This window comes from Pelodiscus sinensis, chromosome 8 (genome assembly GCF_052426305.1).
Source record: "Pelodiscus sinensis isolate ZL-2025 chromosome 8, ASM5242630v1, whole genome shotgun sequence".
Taxonomy (NCBI): Eukaryota; Metazoa; Chordata; order Testudines; family Trionychidae; genus Pelodiscus; species Pelodiscus sinensis.
Genome location: NC_143059.1, coordinates 37,242,160 through 37,255,954, shown reverse-complemented (window position 1 = coordinate 37,255,954; position 13,795 = coordinate 37,242,160). Strand labels below are relative to the sequence as shown.

General features: G+C 38.9%; 1 protein-coding gene across 4 annotated transcripts in view; it reads left to right on the top strand.

Moving 5' to 3' along the window:
* LOC102460189 (putative neutral ceramidase C) overlaps positions 1 to 9,983 on the top strand; it is a 66,711-nt gene extending 56,728 nt beyond the window's left edge. For all 4 annotated transcript variants that reach the window (XM_089780151.1, XM_006121468.4, XM_089780150.1 and 1 more), the window contains 5 exons: positions 58 to 153; positions 866 to 1,015; positions 4,182 to 4,241; positions 5,666 to 5,754; positions 9,544 to 9,983. In XM_089780151.1, coding sequence (XP_089636277.1) covers positions 58 to 153; positions 866 to 1,015; positions 4,182 to 4,241; positions 5,666 to 5,754; positions 9,544 to 9,733 — 585 coding nt within the window. In that variant the 3' untranslated portion in view covers positions 9,734 to 9,983. The remainder of the gene's footprint in view (positions 1 to 57; positions 154 to 865; positions 1,016 to 4,181; positions 4,242 to 5,665; positions 5,755 to 9,543) is intronic.
* The last annotated feature ends 3,812 nt before the right edge of the window (positions 9,984 to 13,795 follow it).

Here is a 13,795-nt window from a genome sequence, read left to right as displayed (position 1 = left end):
AGCAGCAGCAAGAAAATCTGTGGAAGAAATGCAAAGATCTGTTCATATCTCTTGTAGGTTCAACGATATGAGGGAGCATCCACCATTTTTGGGCCACACACTCTCTCTGCTTATATTCAGTTGTTCAGAGGATTGGCCAAGGCTATTGCTACGGTAATAAAAGATCATTTGAATCCACAGCACACTTTCATATTTATATATTCTTCAGAAGAGAGGTTTACATATTTTTTTCATTCTATTACTTTAAATGTCATGGTCCCAATTCTCTGTTCTGATCTAACTGCCTGTACCTCTCTAGCAATGCAAAATAAACAGAACACAGCCTAATCTCCTTCCTGGGAATTTCCCTTCTGTAAACAGGATCTCCAGGTGGTGCAGAAGCAGTTTAGTGTCTCTGTCTCCCAACTCCTCACCTTGCTTTGAGGTGGTGTTGCTGGGGAAATCTGGGTTCTATGACAACCCCTGGTTACAGAACAACCCTGTTAATCTGTGGATAGCTGCATCTACATTAGATCAACCCATAAGTTGTTACAGCTCTTGCTTAGGGCTGAACAGGATGCTAACTAGAGCAACAAAACAGGAGTTGCAATTTGGTGTAAAATTACGTGAAGATAAGTTTGAAGAATGATATGGTGCTGAACGTAGCATATAAACATGACCCCTCTTGCTGTGCTTTTTTTTTTTTTTGGTCACTTTAGTATTCTTGTCATTATAGCCAATTATAATTGTAGTTAATTAAAAAGCTATATTTGGCTTTTGTGAAAGACAACATCTTTACATGATTTTTTGTCATGGTTGTATCACAGTAGAATTGACAAACAACATGTCTGCTTATTAAACAAACATTCTTTCTCTTTTTTTTTAGAATACAATACAGGATTTGCTGAAGGGTCCAGAGCCACCATTCATGTACATAACCAACATGACTTTGTTACCTGGGGTTCTTGCTGATGTCGCACCAATCAATAAAACATTTGGGGATGTGTTACAGGAAGTGCGAGCACAGTACAGAGTGGTAAGACTGTCTAGGGAAATATAATTTATTAACTACTATTTGAATACTTATCAGATTCTTAACCATATATTATTGTGGGATTTATATAGAGATAAATAGCCAAATTCTGCTTTAGCGTACACTGATGTAATTCAAAAGACTTCAGTGATTTTAATAGATTTATCTCAGGACATATAACAACAGATTTTTAGACTTAGTAGTCTGAAGTTTGTTAGTGATAGCAACTCAGCTTATCTCTGTATGACTTGCTAGAAAAAGTGAAACTGAAATATATTATATATTTGGAAGAGTTTGTGTATCTTTCTGTGTGTACACCCATCCATTTGTGAGTCCGTTTATTCAAGAATTCCTCCTAAATGGTAAGAGCTAGGGCCACCAAATTTGGTATGCAGCTTCCTCTTATCATAACTTAAAGCAAGGTCTGATTTGGTTGTTCCAGGACAATGGAATGCACAAGAAATATGATTGTTCTCATCAAGCAGAGAGGGAGGAATGAGAGAGCAGGGACAGTTATACTCACAAATGACCACAGAGAGGCAGTAAACACCACATGTGTGGGGAGCAGCAACTGGCTAGTAGCAAAGCCCTTTGCCATCCTGGCCTATCCCAGGGAGCAGGCGGCAGGTGGACTGCGCTACCCCCACTGCCACAGGATGGTCCTGGGGAGAAGCCTGCAGGTGGGCCTCATAATTTCCATACCTCAGGCAGTTTGCGGGGAGAAGTCAGTGGCTTCCCCTGAGCCCCGACCCCCTTCTTTGAGCACCCTTGCCTCCAAATCCTCTGCTCTGACTCCTGAATCTCTACCCTTTGCCCTGAGCCCCTCCTCACCTCTCAACCTTCACTCCTGCACTCACCACACCCTCAGCCCCCTGCCTTGAGCCCTTCCTCACTCCGACTCTTGCACCCCCCTCACCCTCAGCCTCCTGCTTTGAGACCCTCCTCACTCTGACTCTTGCACCTTCCACACCCTCAGCCCCCCTGCCTTGAGCTCTTCACATCCACAAGCGTTGCCCTGATTCATGCACCCCCACCCACTTCTAGCCCCCTGTCCTGAAGGACCTGAGCAATGCTGGGTAAGTCTTCAAGTCAGGTGATAATAAAAAACAAATGAGAACTCAATAGGTATTCACATGTTTATATAGCTGATATGAATTTCAAAATGCTCCTTTCCTTCCTTATTCTTTATAGCAATAACCCAAACATGCCCTTTGACTGTGAAATTCACAAATGAATGAATTACTGAGTAAAGAATGTGCTTCTGAGAAATGGATAACCACATCAGTGGCTTTATATTAAGGTTATTTGTCTTTATTTTAGAGCCAAAGCATAGATATATACCAATGTTTATATACTGAATTGAGCTAAAATCAGTGAATAAGAAAATAAAGAGCCCTTAACATCCCTCCATGAAGGAGAATCTTTTTATTTTTGTAACCCCCTATTTTCCTCCTTGGGTTAGTTGGGAGCAGGCCACACTGACCTTTGTGCCTGGAAGATCTTGAGTACTCTCAGTAGTGATGTTGTATAGTTTGTGATTCCCTATCCATCCCCTTGCTGCAGTCCCTTGCTCCTAAAGAAATATACAATGGTGGTGCCTCCACCTGGCTGGTCCAGTACACACTTAATGGTGTGCGTTGGGAGCCTCCAGGAATAAACTTATTCCAGGAATAATTTGGATCGAACTCCAAAACAATTATAAGTTAATTGATTAAATTAGAATTAGCACACCTACTTAACAACTTAAAGAAACAGGGTTTAATAGATTAAAAATTAATAAAATCAATTAACTAAGTACACAGAAAGAAAAGGAACGTATCTAACTGGCATTTACCCTGCCACCATTTATCCATCCCCAAAGTGTGCACTCCTCTGGATTCAGAGTCCCAGATGCTTGCGCAGGCACGCTTGAAGGTCTACAGCTGGAGTGGAGACAGCACTGTGCAGGTTGTGTGTGTCAGTTCAAGCTGAGCAGCCAGCTGCAAAATCCCTCTGCCCGTAGAGCAGGCTCTACCAAATGCCAGCAGCTCTAGTTCACTGGGCAGATTGCTCTGGCTCTCTTTGGACCCACAGTCAGTCTGTCTTCTGTGCACCTCCCAGGCAGCACTTTTCCAAACAGCCACAATTACTCAGAGTGTCTTCTATGCAGTTTTTCGCAGGCCCTTTTCAGCCACAGACACAGACAGGGTCTCTCCTCTCCAGGGACAATCACCAACAGCCCTTGAAGCAGCCCGCTAGATCAAAGCCCCAGCAGGCTCTCAGTAACAGGCTCTAGCTTCAACACAACGGCTCTGGTCTGGTAAAGGCTCCACACCAGCAATCTGGCTCCTTTCTCCCAAAATGGAGCCCACCATCTCTCTCTCTCTCTCTCTGTCTGTCTGTCTCCTGGAAGAGAGTAAGATTTTTTTCCTCAAGAGCTCATGGGAGTTGTAGTCTCTAGGGCTAGACTGTAGAACAAAGGATCCTCCTAGTAAAAATCAGAATCTCCCATAGTAAAGGGAGCCTACATTTCTATACATAAAATGGAGACTCACTGGGAATGTCTACAATATGGAGCTGTTTTGGGATACTGGAAGTATTTTGGTAACCCTCGTTCCATTAGGGATAAGGAGCATTTTGGAATAGCAAGTTATTTCGAAACTTGGCACTGTATAGACAGCACCAAATTATGAAATAAACTATTTCGAGCTAAGGGTGCTGTGTAGACGCACCTGTTGTGAAGTAGCAACTATTGTCTTACAATGTTTGGAGGCAGGAACCTGGTTGTCTTTTGATGCACTTGCTTTGAAAGCTGACTGAGATAAACATGTTGTAAGGATTAATGATTTTAAATCCTTAGCAAATTGGATTATAAAATATTCAGAACAAGTGTCATCTGCAGTGTCATCTGCACGCTTCTAAGTGCAATAAAAGCAGGCAGAGGGTGGGAAGCAGTAGTCCTATAACTTTAAAATCCTACCTGTCCTGCCTTTCTTTTTTTTTTATACTGGAACTAAATGTCACATAATGGAAATCATCCTGCAGACAGGCACTATACATGGTGGCATTCAAATATAAACTCTATAATCCCATAGCAACTATTAAAATAATACAGAAATGTTGATAAAGATGTCTTACATCATTGATTTTATTATATTCACTCTTAAAATATCTTGTAACATTTCCTCAGGGTGAAGTTGCTGAAGTAACATTTGTAGGTGCAAACCCCAGGAATTCTGCCGAGAATACTGTAAGTATAATTTAACGATGTTGGATTTTTCTATTCTTTCATAATGGCTAATGTTTAATTATTGTTCTGCTTGCTTACATGGAGGACTTTAAAATGTACAGTTCTAAAGACAAATTAGGAGAAAAGAGAATACAAAGCAAATGGTTTATAGAGAAAGGATAGGTCAGACATGGAAATGCAGAGCTGTTAGGCCTGGTCTACACTAGAACATTAAATAAACTTAAAAAACAACTAATGATCTGGTAGCCTTTATAGACTAACAAAACATGTAGATGGTATCGTGAGCTTTCGTGGGCACAGCCCACTTCAGATGACTGGAATTAGTTTGGCATAACAATGTTTGGCATAAGTGTGGAAAAACCTGAGAGTGGTGTTGTAAAGCCAATCTAAGACCCTGTGAAGACAGTGTTAGGTTAATGGAAGAATGCTTGCATCTTCCTCTCAGGAAAGTGGATTACCTACAGCTATGGGAGAAGCCCCCTTCCCATTTGGCATAGATGGTGTTTACACTGAAGTGCAGCAGCAGTGCTGCTATAGCACAGACACAGACACAACGTGTAGAAAAGGAGATATTATTTGAGCTTTTATTTAATTTAATTTTAATGTATTTCTACGGCTAGTTGAATTAGCTGTGAACTGTAGGAAAGAGTCACTGAAATGTATAACTTTTATAAACAAAGATTCTTACATTCTACCTATTTACACGAGGATGAATATTGCACATTAACATATCCCAGATAAACCCTTCATTTAAAAATGTTTATAAATCACGGCCAACAGTACTGGTCGTCTCCTAAATACAATTTACTAAACTTTCTGTAACTAAATACTCATTGGAGGGCCTCATTAGTTCACATAAAAACATGTTCACTCTGTTTGTATTTCTGTGAGTTACTGACATAAGCATGTTCTTTGGAGCATTACATTACTGGAACCCCTTTGATTGTAAAGTTCTAGCTTGAAAGTTTGTCCAGTTGTTAAAGGGATTTTGTGCACTGAAAAGGAAAATTGCACAGACAGTTTAGTCCTAGATAATTCATGACCTCTTCATACCATATGAGTCAAAATTGCACATATGAACAATGGAGAAACCTTTTATCTACACTTTGGTGCAATTTAATGCAAATCCCAGTATTCCTTCTCAGACTCAAATTGAAACTGCTAAGTTTCTTATTTGTTTAAATAGTGAACAAACTTGTCATAGTGGTTATTTTTGTTGGAAATTTGTTAAATACTACATATTTGCAGCCTTTCCAGTGAATGTGTCCTTTATTATACACTACATTATATGTATAGCTTAGTCTTGTTATGTTTTGCTAATAAAAAGTTACAATGAAGAAAAAGCATCTGTTCTTTAAATAAAAGTTAAGCACTAGAAAGCTTAGATGGTGGGTGTTTGACTAGTTGTATTCATCCTATTCCAGACACATCAAACCTTCCTAACAGTAGAAAAATATGAGAACATTTCTGGAAATTGGCATGTAATGTATAATGATGCTTCTTGGGATACCAGGTGAGTAAATCCTCCAGGAATGACCCTGTTTCACAAATTCCACTAAGTATTAAGGATTCAGTGAGCTTCCTGTGATATACCCTCACATTTCTCACCCTCCAGCCCTTCTGCATTATAGAATAGTAACAGCGTGTACAGTGCTAGGCAGTGGAGAGTGCTCAGTTCTGGTGTTACTATATCCTTTTCCACAGTGGAAATGTAATGTCAGTACTGCGCATGCCAGAACTTTTATTTTTTTGATGACTATTATCTATTGTATGAGATTTCAATAACACTTGGCACAACCTAAATTGAAAATAAATATTTAAAATGCCATTTAAAAAGAATTAGCCTCTAGAAATGAACTTGTGGTTTTGTACAACCTTTTGCACAGCTCTCACTAATGCAACATTGAGAGTGTACAACTGCAGGAACATCATGGTGTGAATCAATTTAATAAATCCCATTTTTCTAAACAATTTGTATTTAATGTATAAAAATTCTACATAGAACTTCTCATCCAGTGGTTTGCAAAGTCCAGTAGGGTCATTATGCTCATTTTATAGCTGGAAAAGTAGACCTAAGACTAGAACTCTCATCTCCCACTTTCTAACCCAACACTCCAGTCACTACACCACATTACCTAATTGTTGGATGTTAAAAGAAAGGTATAAAATTTCCACCAACACTGTTGTTTTTTGGGGGAAATAGTTTAGTGAAGTATGTCCCCGAAGTGAAAAAGTTTCACTTCAAAATGAAAAAGGCAGTAGAAATTAAATGTGTGGTCAGGCTGCCAGCCTTATGGGAAATGCATGTATTAGGAAGAAAAGATAGTGTGGCTTTTTAGAGCTAAAATCACTAGAATTAATAATATTAATATATAAGAACACAATGGGTTTGTTTATCAAATCCTTGTTCAAATAAGTTACTGCCTAGTCTAACCTCCGCCCCCCCGATCATTTCTTTACTGCAGTCTCCTAAATATCAATAAAAAAAAGAATGGATTCCTGAAAGGTCCATTTTGAGATCCTGTGATGTTGGAGATATTTCAGTAAAAATACCATACACTTCACAAGGAGAGAGACAATGTTTCTAGTGTAACGGACTTGAATCTGTGATTCTGTTTCTTTGAATTTATGATGGCTTCTTGCTTGTGGTACATAACTTTCACTGCCTGAGTGCAACCAATTGCTTTCTGTATATGATCTGATAGTCAAAGGACATTGACATAAATCCAATGTCTCCTGAGACAGTTTCTGGCACATTTTAGTAGCTTATATGCCAGCACTAAGCTTGGAGTTTTTGGAGATAGACATCGTATCTGTCTGTCTTTGTGGGATACAAACTGACATTCCCTTTTCCAGTTTATCTATGTATTTGGGAGTTTGGGTGGTTGTGTTTCTATGGCTATGTCTAGACTATGGGGTCTAGACTACGGGGACTAGAAAACTCTGTTGCGTCCAAAGAACGCATCTGCTCTTCTGCTTTTTTTTTGCGGAAGAGCAGATGCACTCTTTCAGAAGCCCTGTCTTCCTCCCATGAGGAAGAAGGGCTCTTTCAAAACAGGTTTTTTTGGAAAAGCCCCTTCTGAAAAAACTTTCAGAAAAAGATACACGAATTTATCGGAATTTTTCCGATAAAACCCCATAGTGAAGACATAGTCTATGTCTACACTACCAAATTATTTCAAAAAAATGACTCCCAAATTAACTAAAAATAAGCGTATTCCTTTTCACAAGAAGGGGTTATTATTTCAACATAACAAGCCCATTATTTCGAAATAACAGGCTTGGTAGCATGGATGCTTGCTTTGTTTTTTGGAAATAAGGGGATCAAAAGTTTCAGAGGGGTAGCCCTGTTAGTCTGTAACTAGAAAAACTCAAAAAACAATCAATAGTCTTGCAGCACCTTAGAGACTGTCGAGCTGCTCCCCACTTTGGCACTCCAAGTGCAGAAGGTGGGGGCCTGCAAGAGAGCTTAAAAACCTTGCCTCTACAGGCACTAGTTACAAAAACCTTCCCCCCAGAATCACAATACACAGATTTTTGGGGGAATCGCTGCCACCATCAAGTGGTTTTTATCCCTAAAAAACCAGGAGTGAACACTTGAACCCACTCCTAGGGGTACCTCAAGCTCTTTTGCCCAAAAAGAGTTTGAAAAAAAGAAAAGGAAACAAGCTGCAGGCTCTAGTAGCTGGCCTCTCAGTATGAGGCATGCAGATACACACAGACAGACACACTTTCTAGGACACAAGAATCAAATCATCACCTTAAAAAAAGTGAGTTTTATTACAAAACAAAAGATATACTTAATAAAGCATCCCTGATTGCTAGATGTTACAGAGCAACCAAGGAAAACAAATTAAAACAGAGAGGAAAATCTCTGGGAACAATGCTAGATTAGAGAGCACATGCTAAATGAAGCTGAGAAGAATACTTAGTAATACATATTCTTAAGTAAATAAGGGGCATTAATTTGAAATAACACCCCAATGTAGATGTATCTGAAGTTGTCACAGTATATTAAGATCCTGATATTTAATTTTTCCTACTAATATAATCTATTCAGATAAAGGTAGTGCTGTGTTGCATTGCTTGTAAATATTAATGTGTAGTACATCTATGCTTAGCAGCCTAATAACAGCAAGCAAAGTTCAAGAAAGCAACTAATGCTACAGACAAGGAACTTAACATTTTCTTTAGTAACAAAATATAAAATATTTAATAAAAATCCCATGAAAATTACCACAAACTTGAAAAAGAAACCTCAAGAACATACTCACCATTATAATATTGAGCATTGGAGTGAGAGAGAGAGAGAGAGAAATAGCTCACAGTGCGGTGGTTATAAGAAACATGCCTGATTTATAGCAGGGACTTAAACCTGGGTCTCCCATACCAATGGGCTATTTTGGGGTCTCACTCTCACACCAGAAATTCCGTCTCATGAAACCATCCCATTCTTTATCAAAGTAGATATATTTCTTTAAAGCATTTTGATAAAAGCAAGTTTTGTCAGCATTATTGGACTAGTTATGTTCCCAATAGGTCATGTATCCCCTGCTGATACACATTAGAGGGATAGTGAGAGGAAGTTTGTGCAGCTGCTTGATGCTGTACTATACATGCTGTACAGTTAAAAAACATCATGCTCCAGTTATCAGGATAAGGCAATTCAGTTTTCTAAGCCCATTTTTCTCATTTGCACAATAAATATGAGGAAAGATGTTTGGTTCTGACACAGAACTGGGGCTCACAAAATTTAGGTTCAATTTCCAGCTTTTTCACAAATTTTGCATGATCTTTAGCAATTTTCTTGACCTATCTATGCCTCGGTTCCTCTTTTGTTCAATGGGAATAATATTGTCTTATCTCCCACGGGAGTTGTGTGTGTAAATTCATTAATATTTAATAATCAAAATAATGGTATTATGAGGTGCTCATTTAATATAGTATAAGAGCTATATAATTACCTAGGCAGAAATATTTTTTATCTAAAGAAATAACTGCTTATTTTTTTATTAGTGTTCCCTGGTGTATTTCATTGCTGTTCATGGTGTTATTTACAAAGGAAGAAACATAAAACAAAGTAAAAAAAAATCACAGAAATAAAATCGTCGTGGAACAAATTGAGCTGGAGTGATTATTTTAGCAACTATGTTACTTAATTTTCAGTAAAAATCTTTGTTCCATATTGATTTGGCCTTCAGATGTGTTTGACTCAGCCAGTTAGAGATCGTAGTTAGACTATTAAAATATACCTAAAGGTGGATTATATTTTTTAACGTATCATTTATTATTTTTCCATTAGATTTCACTGGACAAAAGGATTCCTTGGTCGCAGCAAGGCCAAAGTGGAATGGCATATTCCAAATTCTGCTGAACCAGGCCTCTACAGAATCCAATACTTTGGGCACTACAAGGTTCAACCATTTCTGAAGTCTGCTCTGTTTCATTCATTCAAAGGCACATCTTCAGTGTTTGAAGTTGTAAAATTCTAGCTTCTTCCTCCTTGGGGGAAAATTTTGCTTCATAGTAATAGTGTATATAAATACATAATTTGGAATTCTTGTTAGAGTACCAGTAATTCAGTGCTAAATGCATTAGTTCACATTCTTTGGAATGATTTGATCTATTTGATCTTCAGTCCTCCTTGGCTGGTTTGAGGTATTTCCATTCTCATTGCTCTTGCCCAGCCCTATTATCATTGCAGTGAACTCCTACTCCAATAAATGATTCATCATTTTTTTAAAGTCATTGATTGCACTTGAGTTTTTATTCCTTGTTAAATGTATAGCACTAAGAAAGAGCTGATTCCTAACGGGGACTATTTCAGACAATCCAGTCCATTCAAGACTGTTGTGAGCTGCATGAAATAATGTTGTGACAAGAATTAGTCTGTCCCTTGAACAGAATGGGCAAAATCTTTCCTAGCCGTGCTGCCTTTCTTTTTGTTGTCTCTTTCCCTCTTTCTCTCTCTCATATATCTATATCTATATCTATATCTATATATCTTTGTGTGTTTTCTCCCCCTTTCCCCGGGCTAGTCACAATGCCCATGGAACCTCCTTGCCATGTGTTGCTGGTTTCTGAGCAAATTATTCTAGACTTCCTTTGAGTGTTTATTACAACTATCTTATGGGAAGAGTGTGTTCCCATGACAGTGTGAATAAGGTTTTATCTCAACCTAAACAAGATTTAACCCAGGTCACAACTCCATATTGAGAACTCCCAAAACTTTGAAAAAAAAGTACATTGAAAAAAAAAGAGGCTCTGAACCTAATCCAAAATCATATGTTGCAAAAAAGTGGAAAAGTTAATTTCCAAGGGAGACACTTGGGGAAACATTATTATACACTTCCTCATTAAAGAAGCTAGGAGATCAATGATGTTCTTAATGGTTCTGTACCAAACCAGATGGATTATTTTTAAGAATAGATAGAAGCCCTATTTCTCTTGTTAAAACCATTGTACTTCCTGAGTAATTTGATTAAAATAAATGAAATTACACTGGGGGACACCAGTGTAAATGAGATTTGACCCAAGCCTAGTGCTTTTATGTTATGTGTACTGAGCTTAGAAAAGTTTTTGTTTTGACTTGCTTTTTTACAGAATCCTGTTTTTGCTGTCAGCCAATGGTCTAAAGCAGGAATAAGAGGGTCAACAAAGCTAAATACATTATCATATATAATAAAACCATTTTATTTTTTTAAAAAAGGTATGACATCTTCCAGAAATGTAGCTTCTCAACAGATGACTATATCATGTAGTCTCAGGACTGTCATCCTCCTGCACCCAGGTTATCACAGGGTGAGTGGGAGTTTCATTTGGCAAGGAATAGCACTTTTAGCCTATTAGGCTGAACTTGTGGGTTGAGGTACAGTTCAAAACAAGATGTTCAGAGTGGGCTTTTAGATCAAATCAAAGGAACCCAGATTATTATTGCTATTCATTAGAATTGTAGCAGCTCTTAAGCTTGCCTCCCTATCAAGGATCAGAGTCTTAATTTGCAAAGTGCTTTACAAACATATAGTAACATGATTGAAAAATTGTGTTTGTGTAGTCTGGAGAAGGAGAAGTCTGAGAGGGGACATAATAGCTTTCAAGTGCATAAAAAGTTGTTACAAGAAGGAGGGAGAAAAATTGTTCTTAACCTCTGAGAACAGGACAAGAAGCAATGGGCTTAAATTGCAGCAAGGGGGCATTAGGTTGGACATTAGGAAAAACTTCCTACCTATGAGGGTGGCTAAGCACAGGAATAAATTGCCCAGGGAATTTGTGGAACCTCCATCATTGGATACTTTAAAAAGCAGGTTAGACAAATGGTCTAGATCGGGGTAGACACAGGCTGGATCTGGTCCTCAGGGTTAGTCCCTGATGGACCCCCACCACTACATTTACCTGCACCTCTGCAGGTATTGGGTGATCACAGCTTCCATTTGCAGGAAGTGGCGTCCTGGTCTGCTCTGCTTCCTGCCACTCTCATTGGCCACGAACAGCGATCTGTGGCCAACAAGAGCTGGGATTGCATGATACTTATGGAGGCGCACGCAAATATAGTGGCAGCAGCCTGCCAGCGACTAACCCTGGCATGTTGTTTTGTTTGTATTGCCCACCTCTAGTTTAGATAATACTTATTCCTGCCATGAGTACAGGGGGTTATACTATATGACCTCTTGAGGTCTCTCCCAGTCCTATGATCCTATGGCTACCACTGCTGCGAAGGTCATACCATAAGTACCACACAAATTGTGGTAAGGAGATCAAAATAAAACAAGCATGTTTTTGCACAAAGTATCTGTGTTCACAGTATAGCTCACCACTTGCCTCACCTTCATCACCTGACAAGGTTCTGTAGGCATCATAGCAAAAATGAGTTTTACAGAGAAAGCTGAATAATGTGTAAAGCTGAATAATGTGGCAGTGTTACAAATTTATTCGGGAAGTTTATTGCAAAAATGAAGTGCAGCTTGGGATAAAGCCCTGAAGTTCTTGCAGATGAACAGGTAGTAAAGACAGGCAATGTTGGTGATGCAAAGCTGACAGTCAATGACTCCATAAAATGACTAGGTGGCGTGGGGCTTAATTTTCTAGGAACCTAAAAATAAGCCCCACAACCAAAAACATACATTGTATGGGGTTAAGAGGGAGAAATGTCAGTGGAGGACAGGAGATGTGAATAAATCAACCCATTAGGAGAATATTTGGCAACAGCAGTTTGAATGGACTTCAGGAATATTTGCTCTAAGCAGCAGACAAAACATCCCCAAGGAGATGTCATAGAGGCACATGAGCTGCCGGACTAGATGGAGGACAGTACAGACATAGTGATTAATTCTTAATATTTTACATGACATAAAGCATCAGGTATGCATTTTGAAGGCAGCCCGTGAAGGGCTTCAGAACCTTATTATCCAAATAATTCTGCCTTTCTCAAAAAGTCAGTGGGAGAGAAGGAAGTCTTCATTTAAAATCCGTCTACAGGTAGGTGTAAGACACTCCTACCTTCACATAAGGAATACAAAGAAATCTTAATACAGATTTAGGAAATAGAAGATGTTGGAAAAAAACCAACAATGCCTTGCCTGTTTGCTCATAGAAAACTAAGACTTAACTCCACTAAGTCTTAAGAAAACCCTAACTTATTTTTATAAATAGAAAACATTACAAGAAAAATGCTTTTCTGAGCAAGGAATTGATTTTTATTTTCAGCACTGAGTATTATTGCCCTAGTGCCAAGAGGTAACAGTTGTCCTGGTTTGCAGGTTTGCTTCCCAGGTGAGGAAAATCAGTCAGACAGACTCTAGTAATAGTCTAAGGCTATGTCTAGACTGCAGAGTTTTTCCGGGATACAGGTATCCCGGAAAAACTCTACTGCGTCCAGGGAATTTGTCCGCTTTTTTGGAACAGTTTCAGAAAAAGCGGGCACGTTCTTTTAGTATCCCTATATTCCTCATTTTATGAGGAATAAGGGATATTTCAAAAGAGGAGGTTTTTCCAACGGGCCATGTAGACGGGTCAAATGTCGGAAAAGTCTCTTCCGAAAAAAAAAAGCAGAAATTTGCGTATCTTTTTCAGAAAACCCCTCCCAGCAGTGTAGACATAGCCAAAGACCGTGGTATCCAACCATTTCTGATGCAGTAACCATTATACGGCTATAGCAAACTAACCACACTCAACTGGCCTGATAGCCACGTTGTTCAAACCAATTAGCCACACTCAACAGCCAAATAGACACATGTGGCTTGAGTATTGGGCACTACAGGTCTAAGAGGTGAGCTCTGCATCCACTGTGAATATGGATCATATTCTTTGGCAGCGTTCCAACTGGTAATGTAGACTCAGGCAGGGAGCTGGGCCTGTGAGCAGGTTAGTTCCACTGACTATAATCTTTATATGACATCATATTGGGCTGAGAAATACTGCACAACTACACGATGGGACAAGAAGTTCTGAACTTTACTGGTACATTTTCTACATGCAGAAGAGGAAAAGCTGCACATATGTATTGCTGGACAGGTTTAATAGTAAAAGTAGTATTAATGTGTCTAAGTGCAAAATTG